Source organism: Lichenostomus cassidix, chromosome 29, assembly GCF_008360975.1.
Source record: "Lichenostomus cassidix isolate B80296 chromosome 29, HeHo_3.0, whole genome shotgun sequence".
Lineage (NCBI taxonomy): Eukaryota > Metazoa > Chordata > Aves > Passeriformes > Meliphagidae > Lichenostomus > Lichenostomus cassidix.
In genome coordinates, this window is record NC_139509.1 from 948,806 (window position 1) to 972,626 (window position 23,821).

The 23,821-nt window shown below is 60.2% G+C and overlaps 3 protein-coding genes and 1 long non-coding RNA gene across 5 annotated transcripts in view; 1 reads left to right on the forward strand and 3 right to left on the reverse strand.

Moving 5' to 3' along the window:
• LOC146425777 (uncharacterized) overlaps window positions 1-12,774 on the reverse strand; it is a 58,981-nt gene extending 46,207 nt beyond the window's left edge. Inside the window, exons 1-4 of the mRNA XM_085041080.1 lie at window positions 12,586-12,774; window positions 10,930-11,299; window positions 8,804-9,462; window positions 7,763-7,882 (exon numbers count right to left, since the gene is read on the reverse strand). Of these exons, the coding sequence (XP_084897206.1) occupies window positions 7,763-7,882; window positions 8,804-9,462; window positions 10,930-11,289 (1,139 nt within the window). The 5' untranslated portion in view covers window positions 11,290-11,299; window positions 12,586-12,774. The remainder of the gene's footprint in view (window positions 1-7,762; window positions 7,883-8,803; window positions 9,463-10,929; window positions 11,300-12,585) is intronic.
• LOC146425780 (uncharacterized) lies at window positions 6,880-7,581 on the forward strand. The gene is made up of 3 exons (XR_014846386.1): window positions 6,880-6,990; window positions 7,215-7,275; window positions 7,444-7,581. It is a non-coding gene; the product is annotated as an uncharacterized LOC146425780 (long non-coding RNA).
• Window positions 12,775-15,394: 2,620 nt separating the features above from the next.
• CBX5 (chromobox 5) lies at window positions 15,395-23,820 on the reverse strand. 2 transcript variants are annotated; one of them, XM_085041323.1, is made up of 5 exons: window positions 23,678-23,820; window positions 20,844-20,995; window positions 18,998-19,187; window positions 17,356-17,453; window positions 15,395-15,877 (listed from the first exon to the last, which is right to left on the reverse strand). In XM_085041323.1, exons 2-5 carry the CDS (start codon window positions 20,978-20,980, stop codon window positions 15,727-15,729), a joined length of 576 nt encoding a protein of 191 aa, XP_084897449.1. In that variant the 5' UTR covers window positions 20,981-20,995; window positions 23,678-23,820; the 3' UTR covers window positions 15,395-15,726. The 2 variants fall into 2 exon arrangements, with proteins under 2 accessions (XP_084897449.1, XP_084897448.1); XM_085041322.1 differs by lacking the exon at window positions 23,678-23,820 and adding an exon at window positions 23,478-23,636.
• On the reverse strand, window positions 21,313-23,450 carry LOC146425782 (uncharacterized). The gene is made up of 3 exons (XM_085041081.1): window positions 23,361-23,450; window positions 21,476-23,284; window positions 21,313-21,424 (listed from the first exon to the last, which is right to left on the reverse strand). Exons 1-2 carry the CDS (start codon window positions 23,448-23,450, stop codon window positions 22,001-22,003), a joined length of 1,374 nt encoding a protein of 457 aa, XP_084897207.1. The 3' UTR covers window positions 21,313-21,424; window positions 21,476-22,000.
• Window position 23,821: the final 1 nt, after the last annotated feature.

Below are 23,821 nucleotides of genomic sequence, written 5' to 3' on the forward strand. Positions count from 1 at the left end.
CTGGAACGAAGTACACGTTACGTATTGCTGGTTTGTAATTTGGGATTTGGGGTTTGTGATTTGGGGGTTTCAGCTGTGATTTGGGGGATTTTAGTGTTGGGATTTGGGGTTTGTAATTTGGGGTTTGCGGCTGTGATTTGGGGGATTGAAATTTGGATTTCAGGGCTGGAATTTGGGGTTTGTAATTTGGGATTTGAGGTTTGTAATTTGGGATTTGCAGCTGTGATTTGGGGGATTTTAGGGCTGGAATTTGAGGCTGGTAATTGGGGTTTCAGGTGTGATTTGGGGGATTTTGGGGCTGGAATTTGGGGTTTGTAATTTGGGGTTTTCAGCTGTGATTTGGGGGATTGGAATTGGGATTTCAGGGCTGGAATTTGGGGTTTGTAATTTGGGATTTGGGGTTTGTAATTCGGGGTTTTCAGCTGTGATTTGGAGGATTAGAATTGGGATTTTGGGGCTGGAATTTGGGGTTTATAATTTGGGGTTTTCGGCTGCCATTTGAGGGATTGGAATTGGGATTTTAGGGCTGGGAGTTGAGGGTTGTGATTTGGGGTTTGTGGCTGAGATTTGGGGGATTTTAGGCCTGGAATTTGAGGCTGGTAATTGGGGTTTCAGGTGTGATTTGGGGGATTTTGGGGCTGGAATTTGGGGTTTGGGGTTTGTAATTTGGGGTTTTCAGCTGAGATTTGGGGGATTTTAGGGCTGGAGTTTGGGGTTTGGAATTGGGAGTTTGTGGCTGCGATTTGGGGGATTGGAATTGGGATTTTAGAGCTGGAATTTGGGGTTTGGGGGATTTTGAGGCTGGAATTTGGGGTTTGGGATTTGGGATTTGGGGTTTTCAGCTGTGATTTGGGGTTTGGAATTGGGATTTGGGGTTTGGAATGTGGGATTTTTCAGCTGTGATTTGGGATTGGGGGATTGGAATTGGGAGTTTGGGGCTGGAATTTGGGGTTTGGAATTTGGGGTTTTCAGTTGTGATTTGGGATTTTAGGGCTGGAATTTGGGGTTTGTAATTTGGGGTTTGTGGCTGCGATTTGGGGGATTTTGGGGTTAGGAATTTGGGGTTTTCAGCTATGATTTGAGGGATTGAAATTTGGATTTCAGGGCTGGAATTTGGGGTTTGCAATCCGAAAGTTTGTCATTTGGGGTTTCTCATTCCAGCACTGTCATTTGGGGTTTCCAGCCGGCTTTGGGGGAATGTCTGTTCTCTCCCCAAATTGTATTTTTGGGGCTCAACTGCCAATTTTTGGGGGAATTTGGGGAATCCTGGGAGCCCTGGGGGTGACAAACCGCCGATTTTGGGGTTTTTTGGGGTTTTTTGGGGGGTTTTTTTGGGTTTTTTGGGTTTTTTCCTCTCCCTTTCCCCGCCCAGCTGATCCAGGCGCTGCTCCAGCTGAAAACCCACAGGGAAAAACCAAAATTCCTCCTCCCGCCCTTTCCCATCCCAAAAACCAGCCGGATTAACCCTTTTTTCCCCTTCCAGGACCTTTTTCCATCCGGAAGGAATCAGAGCGAATCATCCCGAGACCCCCGGAAGGAGGAGGAACTCCCAAAATTCCCATTTTTCCCACTTTTTTCCCATTTTTCCCACTTTTTTCCCATTTTTTCCCGCTTTTTTCCCATTTTTTCCCATTTTTTTCTCCACTTTTTTCTCCACTTTTTTTTTTTCCCATTTTTTTCTGGGGAAAAAAGTGGAAAATTGGGAAAAAAGGGATGTGTGTTTTCCTGGGGAAAAAATGGGGGGAAAGGGGGAATAAAGGGGAAATTTTAAGGTGTTTTCTTGGGAAAGAAATGGGAAAAGTGGGGAAAAATGGGAAAAAGGGTGGAAAAGTGGGGGGAATGGGTAAAATGGGAAAAAGGGAAAAATGGGAAAAAATGGGAAAATGGGAAAAAATGGGGAGAAAGTGGTGGAAAAGTGGGGGAAAAGTGGGGGAAAAGGGAAAAAAAGGGGGAAAAGGGGAAAAAAGGGGAAAAATGGAAAAATGGAAAAGGGGGAAAGAAAGGGGAAAAGGGGAAAAGGTGGAAAATAAGGAAAGGGGAAAAATGGGGAAAAGGGGAAAAAGGGGAAAAAGAGGAAAAAGGGGAAAAAGGGGAAAAGGGAAAAGGAAGGAAAGGAAAGGAGAAAAGGGGAAAGGGGAAAAGGGGAAAGGGGAAAGGGAAAAGGGAAAAAGGGGAAAAAGGGGAAAAAGGGGGAAAAGGGAAAAGGGAAAAGAAGGGAAGGAAAATGGGAAAAGGGGGAAAGAAAGGGGGAAAAGGAGGAAAAAAGGGGAAAAGGGGAAAAATGGGAAAAAGGGAGGAAAATGGGGAAAAAAAGGGGAAAAAAGGGAAAATGGGGGAAAATGGGAAAAAATGGGGGAAAATGGAAAAAGGGGGGAAAAGTGGGGGAAAAAAACGTGAAAAAAAAGGAAAAAGGGGAAAAAAAACGTGAAAAAGGGAGAAAAAGGGGAAAAAATGGGAAAAAAATGGGGGAAAAATGGGGGAAAAAAAGGAATTTTCCGGAAAAAAAAAAAAAGAGGGAGGAAAGCAGAAATGGGAGGAAAACTTCGCTTACCTCTCGCGCCCCTTCCTGTCCCATTCCTGTCCCGTTCCTGTCCTTATCCTGTCCTTATCCTGTCCTTATCCTGTCCTTATCCTGTCCCGTTCCTGTCCTTATCCTGTCCCGTTCCTGTCCCGTTCCTGTCCCGTTCCTGTCCTTATCCTGTCCCGTTCCTGTCCCGTTCCTGTCCCGTTCCTGTCCTTATCCTGTCCCGTTCCTGTCCCGTTCCTGTCCCGTTCCTGTCCCGTTCCTGTCCCGTTCCTGTCCCGTTCCTGTCCCGTTCCTGTCCTTATCCTGTCCCGTTCCTGTCCCGTTCCTGTCCCGTTCCTGTCCCGTTCCTGTCCTTATCCTGTCCTTATCCTGTCCCGTTCCTGTCCCGTTCCTGTCCCTTTCCTGTCCCGTTCCTGTCCCTGTCCCCCCGCACCGCCCCCGGCGCCACCCGGGAGGAATTTTTGGCTTTTCTGACCTTTTTGGAAGGAATTTTTTGGCTTTTCTGACCTTTTTGGAAGGAATTTTTTGGCTTTTCCAGCCCCTTAGGGAGGAATTTTATGTCTCTTTCAGCCTCTTTGGGGAGAGTTTTTGATTTTTCGACTCCTTTGGGAGGAATTTTTGGTTTTTTCAGCCTCTTAGGGGAGAATTTTTGGCTTTTCTGAGCCTCTTTGGAAGGAATTTTTGGCTTTTTCAGCCCCCTGGGAATTCTTCCTCAATCCTCCTCACCCGCTCTGGTAATAGGGAGCGACCCTCGTAAATTAAAATAAAATAGAATAAAATGAAATAAAATAATAAAAATAAAATAAAATAAATAAAATTTAAAAATAAAATAAAATAAATAAAATAAAATAAAATAAAATAAAATAATAAAATAATATAAAATAATATAAAATAAAATAAAATAATAAAATTAAAATAAAATAATAAAATAAAATAAAATAATAAAAATATAAAATAAAAGAAAAAAAGAAAAATCCAAATAAAATAAAACAATAAAAATTCAAGTAAAATAAAACAACAAAAAATATATAAAACAAAATCAAACCATGAAAAAATAAAACAATAAACAATAAAACAAAACAACAAAAACGAAAACAAAACAAAATAAAAAACCAAAACAAAACAAAAAACCAAAACCAAACCAAAACCAAACCAAATAAAACAAACCAAACCCGAATAAAAAAGGTTAAAAAAAAAGGGAAATCCCATCATTTTTATTACCTCCTCCCTCCTCACTCCACACTTCATTATTTCCCATTTCCAGCCGCGACTTGTTCCTCCAGAAGGAATTTTTTTTTGGTGTTTCTTTCGCTATTTTATCACTTGATTTACGATCCGTTTACGATTTATTTATTCCCAAATTCCTCCTTTCCCCACCTCGGCGAGGGAAATCTCTGCCGGAGCAGCTGAACGTCGGGAAAAAGGGGATTAAAAAAAAAAAAGCCATAAAAAAAAAAAGAAAAGGATCTCATAAAGATTAATTATTATCCCATGAAGGGGAGAAATCGAAAGGCGACGAGAAATCAGCGCGGCGGGGAAAAGGCCGAGGGAAGGCTGGGGAGGGAAGGGTTAATCCGGAAGGAAATCCCGAATTTTTTTTGGGATTTTTTGGCCCCAAAATGGGGTTGGGAATGGAGGGTTGGATCCGGAAGGAAATCCTGAATTTTTTGGGGTTTTTTTGGCCCCAAAATGAGGCTGGGAAGGGAGGGGGGGATTGATCCGGAAGGAATTCCTGATTTTTTTTGGATTTTCTGCCCCAAAATGGGGCTGGGAAGGGAGGGGGGAGGGGAAAGGGGGTAAATCTGGGAAGGAAGGGGTTAATCCTCCAGGAATTCCTGATTTTTTGGGGTTTTTTGGCCCCAAAATGAGGCTGGGAAGGGAGGGGGGAGGGAAAAGGGGGAAGCCTGGGAAGGAAGGGGTTAATCCGGCAGGAATTCCTGAATTTTTTGGGGTTTTTTTGGCCCCAAAATAGAACTGGGAAGGGGAAAGGGGTAAGCCTGGGAAGGGAAGGGGTTAATCCGAAAGGAATTCCTGATTTTTTTTGGATTTTCTGCCCCAAAATGGGGCTGGGAAGGGCGGGGGGGAGGGGAAAAGGGGGTAAGCCTGGGAAGGAAGGGGTTAATCCGAAAGGAATTCCCGATTTTTTGGGATTTTCTGCCCCAAAATGGGGCTGGGAAGGGAAGGGGGTAATCCTGGGAAGGGAAGGGTTAATCGGGCAGGAATTCCCGAATTTTTTGGGGTTTTTTGGCCCCAAAATGGGGTTGGGAAGGGAGAGGGGAGGGGAAAGGGGTAAGCCTGGGAAGGAAGGGGTTAATCCTCCAGGAATTCCTGATTTTTTTGGGTTTTTTTGCCCCAAAATGGGGTTGGGAAGGGGAAAGGGGTAAGCCTGGGAAAGAAGGGGTTAATCCGGCAGGAATTCCCGATTTTTTGGCCCAAAATGGGGCTGGGAAGGGAGAGGGGGAGGGGAAGGGGGTAACCCTGGGAAGGAAGGGGTTAATCCGGCAGGAATTCCCGATTTTTGGGATTTTTGGCCCAAAATGGGGCTGGGAAAGGAGGGGGGGAGGGGAAGGGGGTAAGCCTGGGAATGAAGGGGTTAATCCGGCAGGAATTCCTGATTTTTTGGGATTTTTGGCCCCAAATGAAGCTCTTTCCCGCAGCTCTCTGCCTCTCCCTAGCGGCTGCTGAGCGCAGAGCCGAGCCGAGCCGAGCCGAGCCGAACGGAACCGAACGGAACCGAGCCGGGCCGAGCCGAGCCGAGTCGAGCCGAACAGAACCCAACCGAGCCGAGCCGGGCAGAGCCGAACCGAACTGAACCGAGCCGAACCGGGCCGAGCCGAGCCGAGCCGAGCTGAGCCGAGCTGAGCCGGGCCGAGTCGGACCGGCACTGCCAGCCCAGCCCAGTGCATCCCGGTGCCACCCAGTACAGACCAGTGACTCCCAGTACAGCCCGGTATCGCCCGGCCCAGTTCATCCCAGTGACTCCCAGTTCATCCCAGTACAGCCCGGGACCGCCCGGCCCGGTGGCTCCCAGTACAGCCTGGGACCGTCCGGCCAGTACAGCCCAGTTCATCCCAGTTCGGCCCAATGACTCCCAGCACAGTCCATCCAGTTCATCCCAGTTCATCCCAGTACAGCCCAGTACAGCCCAGTGACTCCCAGTACAGCCCGGGACCGTCCGGTCAGCTCATCCTAGTTCATCCCAGTACATCCCAGTGACTCCCAGTTCATCCCAGTTCAGCCCAGTACAGCCTGGCACCGCCCGGCCCAGTTCATCCCAGTACAGCCTAGTGCATCCCAGTACAGCCCGGGACCGTCCGGCCAGTTCATTCCAGTTCATCCCAGTACAGCCCAGTCCAGCCCAGTGACTCCCAGTTCATCCCAGTCCATCCCAGTCCATCCCAGCGCCACCGCCAAGGAGAGAAGGAAGAAGGAAGGAAGGAAGGAAATTCCTCTTTCCTTGGATTTTTACCAATTTCTGCTTTTATTCCACAATTCCACAGCAAAGCCCGCGAGGCAGCGATGGATCCCATCCCCCACCCCCCACCCCCATCCCCATCCCCATCCCCATCCCCATCCCCATCCCCATCCCCACCCCACCCCCATCCCCACCCCCACCCCCATCCCCATCCCCATCCCCCCACCCCCATCCCCATCCCCATCCCCATCCCCATCCCCCACCCCCCCCGGGGGTCCCTAAGCACCATCCCGAGCGGGGAAACTGAGGCAGGGAGACCTGAGCCTCCTGACCCGCCGTTCCCAGCTGGGGAAACTGAGGCACGATCCATCCCCGACCCTTAAAGCGACCCTAAATCGTCTCCCGAGCGGGGAAACTGAGGCAGGGTCCATCCCCACCCCCTAAAAGAACCCTAAATCCCCTCCAGAGCGGGGAAACTGAGGCAGGATCCACCTCCGCACCCTAAAACCTCTGTTCCTGAGCGGGGAATCTGAGGCACGATCCATCCCCGCCCCCTAAAAGAACCCTAAATCGTCTCCAGAGTAGGGAAACTGAGGCAGGGTCCATCCCCGCCCCCTAGAGGAGCCCCAAACCCCCTGTTCCCGAGTGGGGAAACTGAGGCACAGACCCCTCAACCTGCTGCTCTCTGGTTCCTGAGTGGGGAAACTGAGGCAGGACCCATCCCCGCCCCTTAAAGCGACCCTAAATCGTCTCCCGAGTGGGGAAACTGAGGCAGGATCCACCCCCGTGCCCTAAAGGAACCCCAAACCCCGTTCCTAGCTGGGGAAACTGAGGCAGGACCCATCCCCGCCCCCTACAGGAGCCCCAAACCCCCTGTTCCCGAGTGGGGAAACTGAGGCAGGGAGGGCTGAGCCTCCTGTCCTCCTGTTCCCAGCTGGGGAAACTGAGGCACAGACCCCTCAACCTGCTGCTCTCTGGTTCCTGAGCGGGGAAACTGAGGCAGGACCCATCCCCGACCCCTAAAGAACCCCAAACCCCCTGTTCCCGAGTGGGGAAACTGAGGCAGAGACCCCTCAACCTGCTGTTCCCCAGTTCCTGAGTGGGGAAACTGAGGCAGGATCCATCCCCGACCCCTAAAGGAACCCCAAACCCCGTTCCTAGCTGGGGAAACTGAGGCAGGACCTATCCTCGCACCTTAAAGGAACCCTAAACCTCTCCCGAGTGGGGAAACTGAGGCAGGGAGGGCTGAGCCTCCTGACCCGCCATTCCCAGCTGGGGAAACTGAGGCAGGACCCATCCCCGCCCCCTAAAGGGACCCTAAATCGTCTCCCGAGTAGGGAAACTGAGGCAGGATCCATCCCCGCCCCCTAAAACCTCTATTCCCGAGCGGGGAAACTGAGGCAGGATCCATCCCCGCCCCCTAAAGGAGCCCCAAACCCCCTGTTCCCGAGTGGGGAAACTGAGGCAGGGAGGGCTGAGCCTCCTGTCCTCCTGTTCCCAGCTGGGGAAACTGAGGCACAGACCCCTCAACCTGCTGTCCCCCAGTTCCTGAGTGGGGAAACTGAGGCAGGGATCCACCCTCTGCCTTGTAGTGATGCCCAAAATCCTTTTCTGGGTGGGGAAACTGAGGCACGGCCCCATCAATGCCCTGCTACTGAGCGGGGAAACTGAGGCAGGGCCCATCGCCATCCTTTTTCCCAGTCCCCAACTGGTCAGACTGGGGCAGGAACCCATCAAGCCTCTGTCCCCCCGTTCCTGAGTGGGGAAACTGAGGCAGGGCCCCATCAGTTTCCTGTCCCCCCATTTCTGACTGGGGAAACTGAGGCAGGGCTCCATCCCCGTCCTTCTCCCCAGTCCCTAACTGAGGTAGGACCCCTTCAACCTCCCTCCCCCCAGTTCCTAACTGGTCAAACTGGGACAGAGCCCCACCACCCTCCTTTCTCCCAGTTCCCAACTGGTCAAACTGGGACAGACCCCCACCACCCTCTTTCCTCCCAGTCCCTAACTGGGACGGAGCCCCACTAACCTTCTTTCCCCCAGTCCCTAACTGGTCAAACTGGTCCAGAACCCCACCACCCCTCTTCCCCCCAGTCCCTAACTGGGACAGACCCCCACCGTCCACCTTCCTCCCAGTCCCCAACTGGTCAAACTGGGACAGAGCCCCACCACCCTCCTTCCTCCGAGTCCCTAACTGGTCAAACTGGGACAGGACCCCTCCGACCTCCCTCCCCCCAGTTCCCAACTGGTCAAACTGGTCCAGAACCCCACCGCCCTCCTTTCCCCCAGTTTCCAACTGGTCAAACTGGGACAGAGCCACATTCCCACTTTTCCTCCCAGTCCCTAACTGGTCCAGACCCCCACGACCCTCCCTCTCCCCAGTTCCCAACTGGTCAAACTGGGACAGAACCCCACCACCCCTCTTCCTCCCAGTCCCTAACCGGGACAGGACCCCACCACCCTCCTTCCCCCCAGTTTCCAACTGGCCAAACTGGGACAGAGCCACATTCCCACCCTTCCTCCCAGTCCCTAACTGGGAGAGAACCCCACCACCCTCCTCACTCCCAGTTCCCAACTGGTCAAACTGGGACAGAGCCCCATTCCCCTCCTTCCCCCGAGTCCCTAACCGGTCAAACTGCTCCAGCCCCCCACCACCCTTCTTCCTCCCAGTCCCCAACTGGGACAGAGCCCCATTCCCGTCCTTCCACCCAGTTCCTAACTGGTCAAACTGGGACAGAACCCCACCACCCTTCTCCCTCCCAGTCCCTAACTGGTCAGACTGGTCCAGAGCCAAATCTCCATCCTTCCCCCCAGTCCCTAACTGGTCCAGACCCCCACCACCCCTCTTCCTCCCAGTCCCTAACTGGGGCACGGCTCCATCCCCGTCCTTCCCCCCGGTTCCCAACTGGTCAAACTGGTCCAGCCCCCCATTCCCACCCTCCCTCCCAGCTCCCAACTGGCCAAACTGGTCCATCCCCCCCCCGTCCCCCTCGCCGTGCGCCCCCAGCAGCCTCAGCACCCCCATCTCCCGCAGCCTCTCCCTCGCCTCTCCCTCCCAGCCGCGGTTCGCGCGGGGATTGCGGGGCGAAGGATGCGGTAACACCGCAACCGCAACGCCCAGCCCCGCCGCCGCCAGCGCCCGGCGAGCGCGCAGCTCCGCCACCTTGCCCAGGGCCACCACCAGCCGCACCCGCAGCGCCACCACGGCGGCGGCCAGCGCCTCTCCGCACGGGGCGAGCAGCCTGTCGCGCTCGCTAGCCCGCAGCTCGGGCGGGGGGACGTTGCGGCCGCTGGCGGCGAGGAAGAGGAGGGGGCAGAGGTTGTGCACGAAGCAGTGGCGGAAGAAGGCTCGGGGGTCGGGGCAGAGCTGCCGGATGAGCCCCCAGAAGCGAGCGCCGCTCACCTCGGCGCGGGGGCAGCGCAGCCCCAGCACGGGCCGCTTGGGGTGTTCCCGGGGGGGTTTCCGCACCGCGCCCCCCACCCGCAGCCACTCCCGCACGTGCCACGCCTCGCCGAACGGGACCTGCGGGGGGGACAGGGGGGGTTAGAGGGGGTGACACCCGCCGTGCCTCAGTTTCCCTGCTGTGAGACCCCCCCGTGCCTCAGTTTCCCTGCTCTGGGACCCCGCGGGATGGACTGGGACCCCCTGTGCCTCAGTTTCCCTGCGCCGGGACCCCACAGGACGAACTGGGACCCCCTGGATACCCCCTGTGCCTCAGTTTCCCTTCTCCGAGACTCCACAGGATGGGCTGGGACCCCCTGGACAATCCCAAAATCCCCCCCGTGCCTCAGTTTCCCTTCCCTGGGACCCCTCAGCATGGGCTTGGACCCCCTGTGCCTCAGTTTCCCTCATCTGACACCCCACAGGACGAACTGGGAGCCCCTGGACACCCCCTGTGCCTCAGTTTCCCTTCTTCAAGACCCCACAGGGACCCCCTGGACACCCCCAATATCCCCCAAAATCCCCCCAAACCTCATTTCCTCTCCTCTGGCTCCCCCCGGGACGGACCGAGCGCCGCCAGCCCCTCTCCCTGTGCCTCAGTTTCCCACCTCCAAGACCCCGCAGGATGGGCTGGGACCCCCTGGACTCCCGCCATGCCTCAGTTTCCCTCATCTGACACCCCACAGGATAGACTGGGACCCCCTGGACATCCCCTGTGCCTCAGTTTCCCTTCTCCGAGACCACCCAGGATGGACTGGGATCCCCTGGACACCCCAAAATCCCCCAAAACCCCCCCAAACCTCAGCTCCTCCCCTCTGGCTCTCCCCGGGATGAACCGAGCACCCCCAGCCCCTCTCCCCCGTGCCTCAGTTTCCCTTCTCCGAGACCCCACAGGATAGCCTGGGACCCCCGGACACCCTGTGCCTCAGTTTCCCTCATCTGACACCCCACAGGATGGACTGGGGCCCCCAAAGCCCCCCCCAAACCACAGTTCCTGTTCTCTGGCTCCTCCTGGGACGAACTGAGCGCCCCCAGCCCCTCTCCCCGGTGCCCCCCAGTGCCCCCCGGAATGGACCGAGTGCCCCCAGCCCCTCTCCCCGGTGCCCGGCGGCGCTGACTCCGCTGTCTCTCGGAGACCCCCAGCCCCTCTCCCCCGTGCCCCCCGGTGCCCCCGGGATGAACTCAGCGCCCCCAGCCCCTCTCCCCGGTGCCCCCCGGTGCCCCCTGGGACGAACCGAGCGCCCCAGCCCCTCTCCTGGGCCCCCGTGCCCCAGCCCCTCTTCCCGGTGCCCCCAGCCCCTCTCCCATTGCCCCCTGGTGTCCCCCATGGCCCCCAGCCCTCCCGGTGCCCCCTGAGTCCCCAGGTGCCTCGTGCCCCCAGCCCTCTCCCATTGCCCCGGTGCCCCCGTGCCCCCCAGCCCCTCTCCCGGTGCCCCATGGCCCCCAGCCCCTCTCCCCGGTGCCCGTTGGCGCTGACCCTGGTGCCCCCCGGTGCCCCCATGCCCCCCAGCCCCTCTCCCGGTTCCCCGTGTCCCCGTCGGTGCTGACCCCGGTCTGGGCCATGCCGAACGGTCCGGGGTTCATGCCGAGGAAGAGCACGGCCTTGGGCCCGCGGCAGTAGCGGCGCACGAAGCGGCGGTGAGGTTCCCACGCGTACTCGAGCGGAGCGTACACCAGCGACACCGGCGGCCCGGGCGGCGGCAGCGCGGCCAGCTGCGCGCTCAGAGCGCGCTCCAGGGCCAGGAACCGCGCCGCCGTGCCTTCCTCGTCCTCCTCATCATCATCATCATCTTCATCATCGTCAGCCTCGGCCCTGGCTGCTTCCTCATCGTTATCGTCCCTCGCTCCGTCTCCATCCTCAGCCTCCTGCTGCCGCTGCCGCCCTGCTGCCCGCCCGGGCTGCTCCATCCCCCATCGCCTGGGGACGGGGACGGGTGACACGGGGCTGGGGACAGAGGGGACACGGGGACGGGTGACACGGGGCTGGGGACAGAGGGGACACGGCTGGAGAGAGGGGACACGGGGCTGGGGACAGAGGGGACACGGGACGGGTGACACGGGCTGGGGACAGAGGGACATGGGGATGGATGGGGACACGGGGCTGGGGACAGAGGGGACACGGGACGGGTGACACGGGGCTGGGGACAGAGGGACATGGGGATGGATAAAGGGGACACGGGGCTGGGGACAGAGGGGACATGGGGACGGGTGACACGGGGCTGGGGACAGAGGGGACACGGTGGCCGTGGGGACACGGGGCTGGGGACAGAGGGGACACGGGGACGGGTGACACGGGGCTGGGGACAGAGGGGACACGGGGACGGGTGACACGGGGCTGGGGACAGAGGGGACATGGGGACGGGTGACACGGGGCTGGGGACACAGGGGACACGGCTGGAGAGACGGGACACGGGGCTGGGGACAGAGGGGACGCGGGGACGGGTGACACGGGGCTGGGGCAGAGGGGACACGGGGATGGACAGAGGGGACACAGGGCTGGGGACAGAGGGGACACGGGGATGGACAGAGGGGACCTGGGGACGTGGTGACCCTGGGGACACGGGGCTGGATAAAGGGGACACGAGGCTGGTGGACAGAGGGGACACGGGACTGGACAGAGGGGACACAGGGCTGGGGACACGGGGCTGGGGACAGAGGGGACACGGGGCTGGACAGAGGGGACCTGGGGACGTGGTGACAGCGGGGACACGGCTGGAGAGAGGGGACATGGGGATGGATAAAGGGGACACGGGGACGTGGTGACCGTGGGGACACGGGGCTGGGGGACAGAGGGGACACGGGGCTGGACAGAGGGGACACGGGGACACGGAGCCGGACAAAGCGGATTCAGGGCTCGGGGACAGAGGAGTCCCCGCGGGGATGGCGGAGGGGACACGGGAGCCGCAGGGGGTCAGTGGGGTCAGGCCGAGGGTGACACGGTGTCCCCAGGTCCCCTCCAGTGTCCCTTCCGAGCCCCCAGGTGTCCCCAGGTCCCCTCCAGTGTCCCTTCCGAGCCCCTCCAGTGTCCCCAAATCCCCTAAATGTCCCTTCCGAGCCCCCAGGTGTCCCCAGACCTCCCCAAATGTCCCTTCCGAGGTGTCCCCTTGCCCCAGCCTTGTCCCCTCGGACCCCCAAACGCCCCCACAGCCCGCCGTGACGTCACACGGCTCCCCCGTGACGTCACCGCCGCCGCCGCGAGCCCACCTGAGCGCGCGCCGCTTCCGCCGCTCCGCAGGCCACGCCCCCTGAGCCCTAAGCCACGCCCCCTTCGCGAGCCCCTTCCCGGCATGCCCCGCGCGCGGGGGGAGGGGCGTGGCTCGGTCCTTTGTCTGCGCGCGGAGTTTCCCGTCGTGCCTTGCGGCGGGAGAACAAACCCCCCCCCCCCCAACTGCCCCTCCCCCACCCCCCAGAACTGCCCCTCCCCCACCCTCCTGAACCCCAAAACCCGCCCCTCCCCCACCCCTTGACCCCCAAACTGCCCCTCCCCCACTCCTCCCCACCCCCAAACTGCCCCTCCCCCACCCTCAAACTGCCCCTCTCCCACCCTCCTGACCCCCAAACTGCCCCTCCCCACCCCTCAAACCGCCCTCCCCCACCCCCAAACACCCCTCCCCACCCTCCTGACCCCCAAAACTGCCCCTCCCCACCCCACAAATTGCCCTCCCCCACCCTCCTGACCCCCAAAACTGCCCCCTCCCCACCTGTCCCTACTCCCCAACTGCCCCCACCCCTACCCCCAAAACTGCCCCTCCCCCACCCCTTCCCGAGCCCCCAAAACTGCCCCTCCCCCACCCCTCCTGACCCCCCCGGTGTCACCAACCCCCCTGGGGACACTGGGGACACCACGGGGGGGGATGGGCTCAAGGAGGTCTCACCAAGCCCCGCCCCTTTCCCCTCCCCCTCCCTCGCGGGGCTGCGGCGGCACAAGGGCGCCCCCTAGCGGGTCACCAAACCCCGCTGCGGTGTCACCAGAGTGACCCCCGAGTGACCCCAGTGACACCGCCACGTGACGCAGGGAGTGTCCCCAGACGGCGACACCGAGGTGTCCCCAATGCCCTCCTTGTCACCCAGGTGTCCCCAACGCCTCCAGGTGTCCCCAAAAGGCCACACTGAGATGTCCCCAACCCCCTCCTGTGTCACCCAGGTGTCCCCAACGCCTCCAGGTGTCCCCAACCCCCTCCACTGTCACCCAGGTGTCCCCAACCCTCTCCCGTGCCACCCAGGTGTCCCCAGGTGTCCCCAAACGGCCACACCGAGGTGTCCCAAATGCCCTCCTTGTCACCCACGTGTCCCCAATATTGCCCCCCGAGTCACAGCCGGGGTGTCACCGACTCCCTCTCGTGTCATCAAGGTGTCCCCAAGTCCCCCCCAGTGTCACCCAGGTGTCCCCAACCCTCTCTCGTGTCACCCAGGTGTCCCCAGGTGTCCCCAAACAGCAGCACTGGGGTGTCCCCAACACCCTCCATTGTCACCCGGGTGTCCCCAATATTGCCCCCCCAGTCACCACCTGGGTGTCACCAACTCCCTCTCGTGTCACCCAGGTGTCCCCAAGTCCCCCCCGAGTCACCGCCTGGGTGTCACCAACTCCCTCAGTGTCACCGAGGTGTCCCCAAGTCCCCCCCAGTGTCACCAAGATGTCCCCAAGCAGCCCCTGCCCCATCCCCAGGGTTCCCCCGTGTCCCCTCCGGGATGTCCCCACCTGCCACCCCCGCTGTTCCCCTCTGTCCCCTCCTGTCCGCGTGCAGCGCTGCTTGTCACCTGCAGGTGACACTTCTGGCACGGCCGGGGACAGAGCTGAGCCCCTCCCCCTTTTTGGGGACATCGGGGACCCGCAGGGATGGCAGGTCACTGATGGGGGTGGGGATGTCACCCTGAGCCTGTACTGGGGTGAACTGGGATGTCCTGGGGACACTGGGACATCCTGGGGACACTGGGGTGTTCTGGGGACATTCTGGGGACACTGGGGTGTTCTGGGGACATTCTGGGGACATTGGGGCATTCTGGGGACACTGGGACGTTCTGGGGACATTCTGGGGCATTCCGGGGACATTAGGACATACTGGGGACACTGGGACATTGGGGACACTGGGGCATACTGGGGGTGAACTGGGCCATACTGGGGACACTGGGGCATTCTGGGGACACTGGGACACTCTGGGGACACTGGGGTATATTGGGGACATTCTGGGGACACTGGGACATTGGGGTCACTGGGGCATTGGGGATACTGGGCTGTTCTGGGGACACTGGGACATTCTGGGGACACTGGGACGTTGGAGACACTGAGCCATATTGGGGACACTGGGACATTCTGGGGGTGAACTGGGCTGTTCTGGGGACACTGGGGGACGATAGGACATCCTGGGGACACTGGGGCATTGGGGACACTGGGCTATTCTGAGGACACTGAGACATTCTGGGGACACTGGGCTGTCCTGGGGACACTGGGTCACTGGGACATTCTGGGGACACTGGGGCACTCTGGGGACACTGGGCTGTTCTGGGGACACTGGGACATTCTGTGGTCACTGGGACATTCTGGAGACACTGGGGCATTCTGGGGACATTCTGGGGACACTGAGACATTCTGAGGACACTGAGCCATTCTGGGGACATCCTGGGGACACTGGGGCATACTGGGGACACTGGGACATTGGGGACACTGGGTCACTGGGACATTCTGGGGACACTGAGCCATACTGGGGACACTGGGGCATACTGGGGACACCTGGGCCTTCTGGGGACACTGGGACATTCTGGGGACACTGGGGCATTGGGGACACTGAGCCATACTGGGGACACTGAGCCGTTCTGGGGACACTGGGGCATTCTGGGGACATTCTGGGGACACGGAGCCATTCTGGGGACACTGGGGCATTGGGGTCACTGGGCCATTCTGGGGACACTGAGGCCATCCTGGGGACACTGAGCCATACTGGGGACACTGGGCCACCCTGGGGCCATCCCGGTGTCACCGCGGTGTCCCCAACCCCATTGAAGCAGCAGCAGCTCCTGAAAAGTGACCGTTCCTTTTATTGGAGGCAAACCCGGGGAGGGGACTTGGGGACAACACGGGGCCAGAGGGGACACGGGGACACCCCTGGGGACACCCCTGGGGACACCTCTGGGGACACACCCACCCTAAAAAACACCAAAACCCGGGCTGACCCCCCCAGGCCGCCGGGGGGGTGGGGACAGGCTGGGGACAGGGGAATGTCACCTCGGCCCTGTCCCCAGGGGGTGGCGGGGGGGGCAGGGTGGCCCCTGGGGACACTGGGTTGGGGACAGGGGGTTGGGGACACCGGGGGTGCCCCGGTGGGGGGCTATGTACAGCGGGGGGGTCGCTTAGCTGCGGGGGGGGTCCCGCTCCTTGCTGTCACTGTCCTCGGGGTAGGCGTGCCACGTCAGGCGCTCCTCGTAGAAGGCGATGACAATTTGGGGACACTTGAGGTTGGCCTCCTTGGCCAGCACCAGGTCGGCCTCGTCCGTGTCCTTCCTGGGGGGGGGACAAGGGGGGTCAGGGGACAGGCTGGGGACATGGAGACAGACTGGGGACATGGGGACAAGGGGGGGTCAGGGGACAGACTGGGGACACGGGGACAGACTGGGGACATGGGGACAAGGGGGGTCAGGGGACAGACTGGGGACACGGGGACAAACCTGGGACAGAGAGACAAATTGGGGCACACAGGGACAAACTGGGGACACGGGGACAAGGTAGGGTCAAGGGACAAATTTGGGACATGGGGATAAATTTGGGACACGGAGACAAGGGCGGGTCAGGGGACAAACTGGTGATACAGGGACAGAGGGACAAACTGGGGGACACGGGGACAAACTGGGCACACAGGGACAAATTGGGTACACGGGGACAAGGGGGGGTCAGGGGACAAACTGGGGACATGCGGATAAATTGGGGACACAGGGACAAACTAGGGGGTCACAGACACCAAACTGGGGACACAGGGACAAACTGGGGACAAAGAACAAACTGGGGACACAGGGACAAACTAGGGATATGGGGACAAACTGGGGACACGGGGACAAACTGGGGAATCACAGATACCAAACTAGGGACACGGGGACAAACTGGGGACAGAGAGGCAAACTGGGGACACAGGGACAAACTGGGGACAGAGGGACAAACTAGGGGGTCACAGACACCAAACTGGGGACACAGATACCAAACTGGGGACACGGGGACAAACTGGGGACACAGATACCAAACTGGGGGGCACAGGGACAAACTGAGGGGACAGGAAGTCCCAAGGACAAACCGGGGGACACAGGGACAAACTGGGGGGTCAGAGGGGACACAGACACAACCCGGGGGGTCAGGGGACACAGGGGGACACAGGGACAAACTGAGGGGACAGGAAGTCCCAAGGACAAACTGTGGCGTCAGAGGGGACAAACTAGGGGGTCACAGACACAAACCGGGGGGTTAGGGGACACTGAGGGACACAGGGACAAACTGGGGGTCACAGACACAAACCAGGGGGTCGGGGAGACTGGGGGACACAGGGACAAACTGGGGGTCAGAGGGGACACAGACACAAGCCGGGGGGTCAGAGGGGACAAACTGGGGGACACAGGGACAAACTGGGGGGTCAGAGGGGACACTGGGGGACACAGGGACAAACTGAGGGGACAGGAAGTCCCAGGGACAAACCAGGGGACACAGGGACAAACTGGGGGTCACAGACACAAACCAGGGGGTCGGGGACACTGGGGGACACAGGGACAAACTGGGGGTCACAGACACAACCCAGGGGATCAGAGGGGACACTGGGGGACACAGGAACAAACTGGGGGTCACAGGGGACACAGGGACAAACTAGGGGGTCACAGATACAACCCAGGGGATCAGAGGGGACACTGGGGGACACAGGGACAAACTGGGGGGTCAGAGGGGTCACACACACACAACCCGGGGGTCAGAGGGGACACCGGGGACAGCGGCGGTGGCCTCACCACTTCATGAGGAACATGAGGTCCCCGCAGGAGTCGGTGGCGCCGATGATCTTCTCGGGCTCCAGGCCTCGCTCGAAGCCGCGGGCGATGTCATTGCTCTGCCGGTTTGGGGACAAAAGAGACAGTTTGGGAAAAAGGGATTTGGGACAGGAGTGCAGCCTTGGGTTGAGGATGTTGTCACAGGGTGGTGGCACTGGTGGAGTGACCCCATGGATGGGGACATTGTCCCCTTTGCTAGTGGTCATTCCAGGACTCCACTGCTGTCCCCACGGAGAGGACACTGGGTGCCACTGTCCCCAACCCCTGGCCCTGTCCCTACTCTGGGTGTCCATTCCTGTCCCTGTCCCCATCTCATTTTCCTGTCCCCAACCCTGGGTCCCCATCCCATGTCCCTGTCCCTACCCAAAGTCCATCCCTGTCCTCATTCCTGGGTCCCCATCCCCATCCCATGTCCCTGTCACCAACCCTGGATTCCCATCCCCATCCCATGTCCCCATCCCACATTTCTGTCCCCAACCTGCATTCTCATCCCTGTCCCTGTGTCCCTGTCCCCATTCCTGAGTCCTCATCCCCATCCCATGTCCTTGTCCCTACACAGTGTCCATCCCTGTCCCCATCCCATGTCCCTGTCCCCAACCCTGAATTCCCACCCCCATCCCCTTCCCATCCCCCTGTCCCCATCCCACATTTCTGTCCCCAGCCTGGATTCTCATCCCCATCCCTGTGTCCCCACCCCCATCCCATGTCCCTGTCCCTACTCAATGTCCATCCCTGTCCCCATCCCCATCCATATCCCTGTCCCCAACCCTGAATTCCTACCTTCATCCCCTTCCCTACTCAGTGTCCATTCCCGTCCTTGTCCCCATCCCTGTCCCCATCCCATGTCCCTGTCCCCAACCCTGGATTCCCATCCCCACCCCTGTCCCTGTCTCTACTCAGCATCCATCCCCATCCCCATCCCATGTCCCTGTCCCCAACCTGGATTCTTATCCCCATCCCATGTCCTTGTCCCTACCCAGTATCTATCCCTGTCCCCATCCCCATCCCCATCCCCTGTCCCTGTCCCCATCCCTGAATTCCCATCCCTATCCCTGTCCCTGTCCCCATCCCACATCCTGTCCATCCCCATCCCTGTCCCCATCCCATGTCCTTGTCCCCAACCCTGGATTCCCATCCCCATCCCTGTCCCCATCCCCATCTCCATCCCATGTCCCTGTCCCCTGTCCCCATCCCTGTCCCCATCCCCATCCCATGTCCCTGTCCCTACTCAGTGTCCATCCCTGACCCCATCCCCATCCCCATCCCACGTCCCTGTCCCCACCCTACTGTCCCCTGGCTGTCCCCATCCCCATCCCTATCTCCATCCCCTGTCCCTGTCCCCAACTCTGGGTTCTCATCCCCATCCCCTGTCCCTGTCCCTACTCAGCGTCCATCCCTGTCCCCATCCCCATCCCCATCCCCATCCCATGTCCCTGTCCCCTGTCCCCATCCCTGTCCCCATCCCACATCCCACAAATGGACGGAAGTGTCCATTTCCGTCTCCATCCCCATCCCACGTCCCTGTCCCTGTCCCCAACCCTGAATTCCCATCCCCACCCCCAGATCCCTGCTGTCCCCTGCTGTCCCCTGGCTGTCCCCTCACCTCCCTCTTCTTCTTGGCTCGCCCATCCTCGCTGCCGGGCAGTCCCTTGCGCTTGGCGCCCTCGGGCCGCTCGCGGGGCCGAGTGCCATCGCTGTCCCTCATGTCCCTCATGCGGCGGTCCTTGCGCAGGAACTGCGAGATCAGCTCGGGGCAGTCCAGGTTCTTCTCGGGCTCCCACGTGTTGTGCTCCCTGCGGGGACAGGGGACAGCAGGGGACATCAGGGGACATTGCTGGGGACATTGCTGGGGGACATTGCCGGGGACATCCCCGCCACACCCACGTGTTGTGCTCCCTGCGGGGACAGGGGACAGCAGGGGACAGCAGGGGACAGCCGAGGGACAAGAGACACCGTCAGGGGACATCCCCACCACACCCATGTGTTGTGCTCCCTGTGGGGGACAGCAGGGGACATGAGGGGACAGCCTGGGGACATCCCCGCCACACCCACGTGTTGTGCTCCCTGCAGGGACAAGGGGACATCAGGGGACAAAAAACATCGTCAGCGGACATCCCCACCACACCCATATGTTGTGCTCCCTGCGGGGGACAGGGGGACATCAGGGGACAAGGGACACTGTCAGGGGACAGCCAGGGGACAAGAGACACCGTCAGGGGACATCCCCGCCACACCCACGTGTTGTGTTCCCTGCGGGACACCTGGGGACAAGGGGACATTGCCAGGGGACATCCCCGCCACACCCACGTGTTGTGTGCCCTGCGGGGACAGGGGACATCAGGGAACAGCAGGGGACATCAGGGGACATCCCCACCACACCCACGTGTTGTGTTTCCTGCATGGGACATCACAGGGACACTTTGGGGACACTGCAGGGACACCCCTTAGCCATGGCGCTGTGTGCTCTGTGCCACACTGGGGTCACACCGGTGTCCCCATGTCCCCAAGAGCTGTGTCCTGTGTCACACACTGGGATCGCAATGGTGCCACCACATCCCTGTCCCCAAGAGTTGTGTCCCCCTCACATACCAGGGTCCAACCAGTGTCCCCACGTCCCCTGCCACACACCGGGACCCACACAGTGCCATGTCCCCATCCCCAGCTGCTGTGTCCCACCCGCCAGGCGCTGTATCCCCTGTCCCCCCACGCTGTCCCCAGTGTCACTCACTTGTCCCGCCCCCCATGCCCTGTGTCCCCCCGCACTGTCCCCAGTGTCACTCCCCTGTCCCCCCACGCTGTCCCTAGTGTCACTCCCGTGTCCCCCCGCACTGTCCCCAGTGTCACTCACTTGCCCCACCCCCCAGGCTCTGTGCCCCATGTCCCCCACACTGTCCCCAGAGTCACTGCCGTATCCCCAGTGTCACTCCCTGTCCCCCGCGCTGTCCCCAGTGCCACTCCCCTGTCTCCCCCTGCTGTCCCCAGTGTGACTGCCGTGTCCCCGCGCTGTCCCCACTGTCACTCCCCTGTCCCCCACACTGTCCCCAGTGTCACTCCCTTGTCCCCCGCGCTGTCCCCAGTGTCACTCACGTGTCCCACCCCTCAGGCGCCATGTCCCCTGTCCCCCCACGCTGTCCCCAGTGCCACTCCCCTGTCTCCCCATGCTGTCCCCACTGTCACTCCCCTGTCCCCCACACTGTCCCCAGTGTCACTGCCGTGTCCCCGTGCTGTCCCCAGTGTCACTCTCCTGTCCCCCACACTGTCCCCAGTGTCACTCCTGTCCCCACGCTGTCCCCAGTGTCACTCCCCTGCCCCCCGCGCTGTCCCCAGTGCCACTCCCCTGTCCCCGCGCTGTCCCCAGTGTCACTCCCCTGCCCCCCGTGCTGTCCCCAGTGTCACTGCCGTGTCCCCAGTGTCACTCCTGTCCCCGCGCTGTCCCCAGTGTCACTCACTCGGAGAAGCCCTTCCACTTGAGCAGGTACTCGGCCTGGCCCCTCACCACGCGCCGATCCAGAACCTTCTCCACCACATACTCCTCCTCCTCCCCCGAGGACGAGCTGTCGGCTGCCCGCCGGCTCCTCCTGCCCATAGCGCAGCCACCGCTCTGGGGACAGCCACTGTCACCGCGGGGACACCAAACCGGGCCGTTTGGGGTCACCTCGGGACACCTGGGGGACACTGGAGGCACCTGGAGGGTCCTTAAAGGGGATTTTGGGGTGACCTGGGGACTCTCAGGGGGATTTTGGGGTGACCTGGGGATGCCAAGGGGAGGTTTGGGGTCATCCTGGGACTCACAAGGGGGATTTGGGGACACTTTGGGACCCCCAGGGGACACTTGAGGCACCTGGAGGGTCCTTAAAGCGGATTTTGGGGTGACCTGGGGGGGATTGGGGTGACCTGGGGGGGATTTGGGGACCCTCAGGGTTGCCATGGGGAGGTTTGGGGTCATTTTGGGACCCCCAAGGGACACTGGAGGTTCCTTAAAGGGGATTTTGGGGTGACCTGGGGACTCTCAGGGGGATTTTGGGGTGACCTGGGGACTCTCAGGGGGATTTTGGGGTGACCTGAGGGGGATTGGGGTGACCTGGGGATGCCAAGGGGAGGTTTGGGGTCATCTGTGGACCCACAAAGGGGATTTGGGGACACTTTGGGACCGTCAGGGGACACTTGAGGCACCTGGAGGGTCCTTAAAGGGGATTTTGGGGTGACCTGGGGATGCCAAGGGGAGGTTTGGGGTCATCCTGGAACCCCCAAGGGGGATTTGGGGACACTTTGGGACCCTCGGGGGACACTGGAGATTCCTTAAAGGGGATTTTGGGGGGACCCTTAGGAATGCCAAGAGGAGGTTTGGGGTCATCTTGGGACCCCCAAGGGGGATTTGGGGACACTTTGGGACCCCAAAAGGACATCCCGAGGGGGAAGGACAGGAGGGGAGATGAGAAAAGTGGAAATCCCTAAAATCCAGCGAGGATTGAGGCACAAAGTCACACAATTTGGGCTAAAAAACCCTTAAAAAAGTGACAATTAAAAAGGAAAATGGAGTTAGGATCAATCCCCTAAAATTAGGAAGGGATTTGGAAACAGAGAAACGGAATTCAGGTTAAAACCTTTAAAAACGGTGAGAATTAAGAATAACCGGTTTTAAGAAAACCCCAATTTTTTTTTTCCCCTCAGGCCTTGCTTTTAGAGGATTATTTTTTTTTAAATTCCCGGGAATTCCTCGCTCCGGGGTGGAATTTCCTGCCGGATTCCCGGCGGGATTTCCCGGTGAGGGATTTGGGTGGAAATCGAGAGGTTTTGGGCGGATTTGTGAGGGAAAAGGGACCGAAAGGAGCCTGTTGAGTAGTAAAAACGCAGTTTTGTGAGGGAATCGAGAGGTTTTAGGTGGATTTGTGAGAGAAAAAGGGCCGAAAGGAGCCGGTTTGGGTGGGAAAACGCGATTTTGTGAGGGGAAAAGGGCCGAAAGGAGCCGGTTTGGGTGGAAACCGAGAGATTTTGGGTGGATTTGTGAGGGAAAAAGGGCCGAAAAGGGTCGTAAAACGCCGTTTTGTGAGGGAAAAGGGGCCGAAAGGGGCCAGTTTGGGTGGTAAAACGCGGTTTTGTGAGGGAACCGAGAGGTTTTGGGAGGATTTGTGAGGGAAAAGGGGCCGAAAGGGGCCGGTTTGGGTGGGAAAACGCGATTTTGTGAAGGAAAAAGGGCCGAAAGGAGCCGGTTTGGGGTGGAAAAACGCCGTTTTGTGAGGAAACCGAGAGGTTTTGGGAGGATTTGTGAGGGAAAAGGGGCCGAAAGGAGCCGGTTTGGGTGGTAATTGAGAGGTCTTGGGTGTATTTGTGAGGGAAAAAAGGCCGAAAGGGGCTTGTTTGGGTGGTAAAACGCGGTTTTGTGAGGGAACCGAGAGCTTTTGGGTGGATTTGTGAGGGAAAAGGGGCCGAAAAGGGCCTGGTTGGGAGTTAAAACGCTGTTTTGTGAGGGAACAGCCCGAGATGGAGCCCTGAGGCGCCAAATCCCGAATCCCGCCGCATCCCAATCCCGCGCCCGGCACTCCTGAGGGAACAAAGGGAGCAGCGCGCCGCTCGCAGGCCGAAAGCGCCGCTTGGAGGCCAAAGCGCCGCTATGACGGCGAAATACCGCAGCTCTGAGGTAAAACCCGCCGGCCGCGGGAGGGAAAGCGGCGGTTTGAGGGGGAGAGCGGCGGTTTTGGGGGGAAAGCTGCGGTTTTGGGGTGAAAAGCCGCAGTTTTGGGTTCGGAGCGCGGCCGGGGGGAGCGGAACGGCGGGCCAGGCCGGGGGCGGGGCCAGCAGCGCGCCACGGCCCGCGATTGGTCGACACCGCCGCGCGCCTCCGCGCTGATTGGCCGAACGACCCGCCGCTCGCCACCGCCCAGCCGCGCCGCTATTGGGCGGTGGAACTGTCACTCCGCGTGCCGCCCCGCCCGCCGCTCGCTGCTATTGGCCGGCGCGCCCGTCACTCCGCGCTCAGCCCCGCCTCCCCTCCGCCGCCATTGGCCGCCGCGCCTGCCCGTCACGGGCACGAGTCCCGCCCCCGCGCTGCCGCCCATTCATCCGCCTCCCGCCGCCGCCGCTACCTGCGCGGAGAGCGGCTCCGGCGCGGGCCCGTCCGCCGCGGTCTAGCCGCCCCTCCGAGCCGCCGCCGCTCCGCGCTCCGCCCGCCAAAACCGCCCGCAGCGCGCAAGCGCCGCCGGCCGCGATCCGCGCATGCGTCCGCCCGCCTTTCCTCCCTCCCCGAAGCCCGCCGCGAGCGGCGCATGCGCTGCCCCGGGCGCACCTTGGGGCCGGCGGGCGGGCGGCCCCTCTTCGCCGCCGCCGGGACTCGCCGCCGCCCCGCTCTGCGCCCGCCGCGCCGCGCTCTCCGAGCTGCGCTGGGCCCGCCGGCGGCCCGCGCTGAGCGACGGCCGCGCCCGCCAATGGG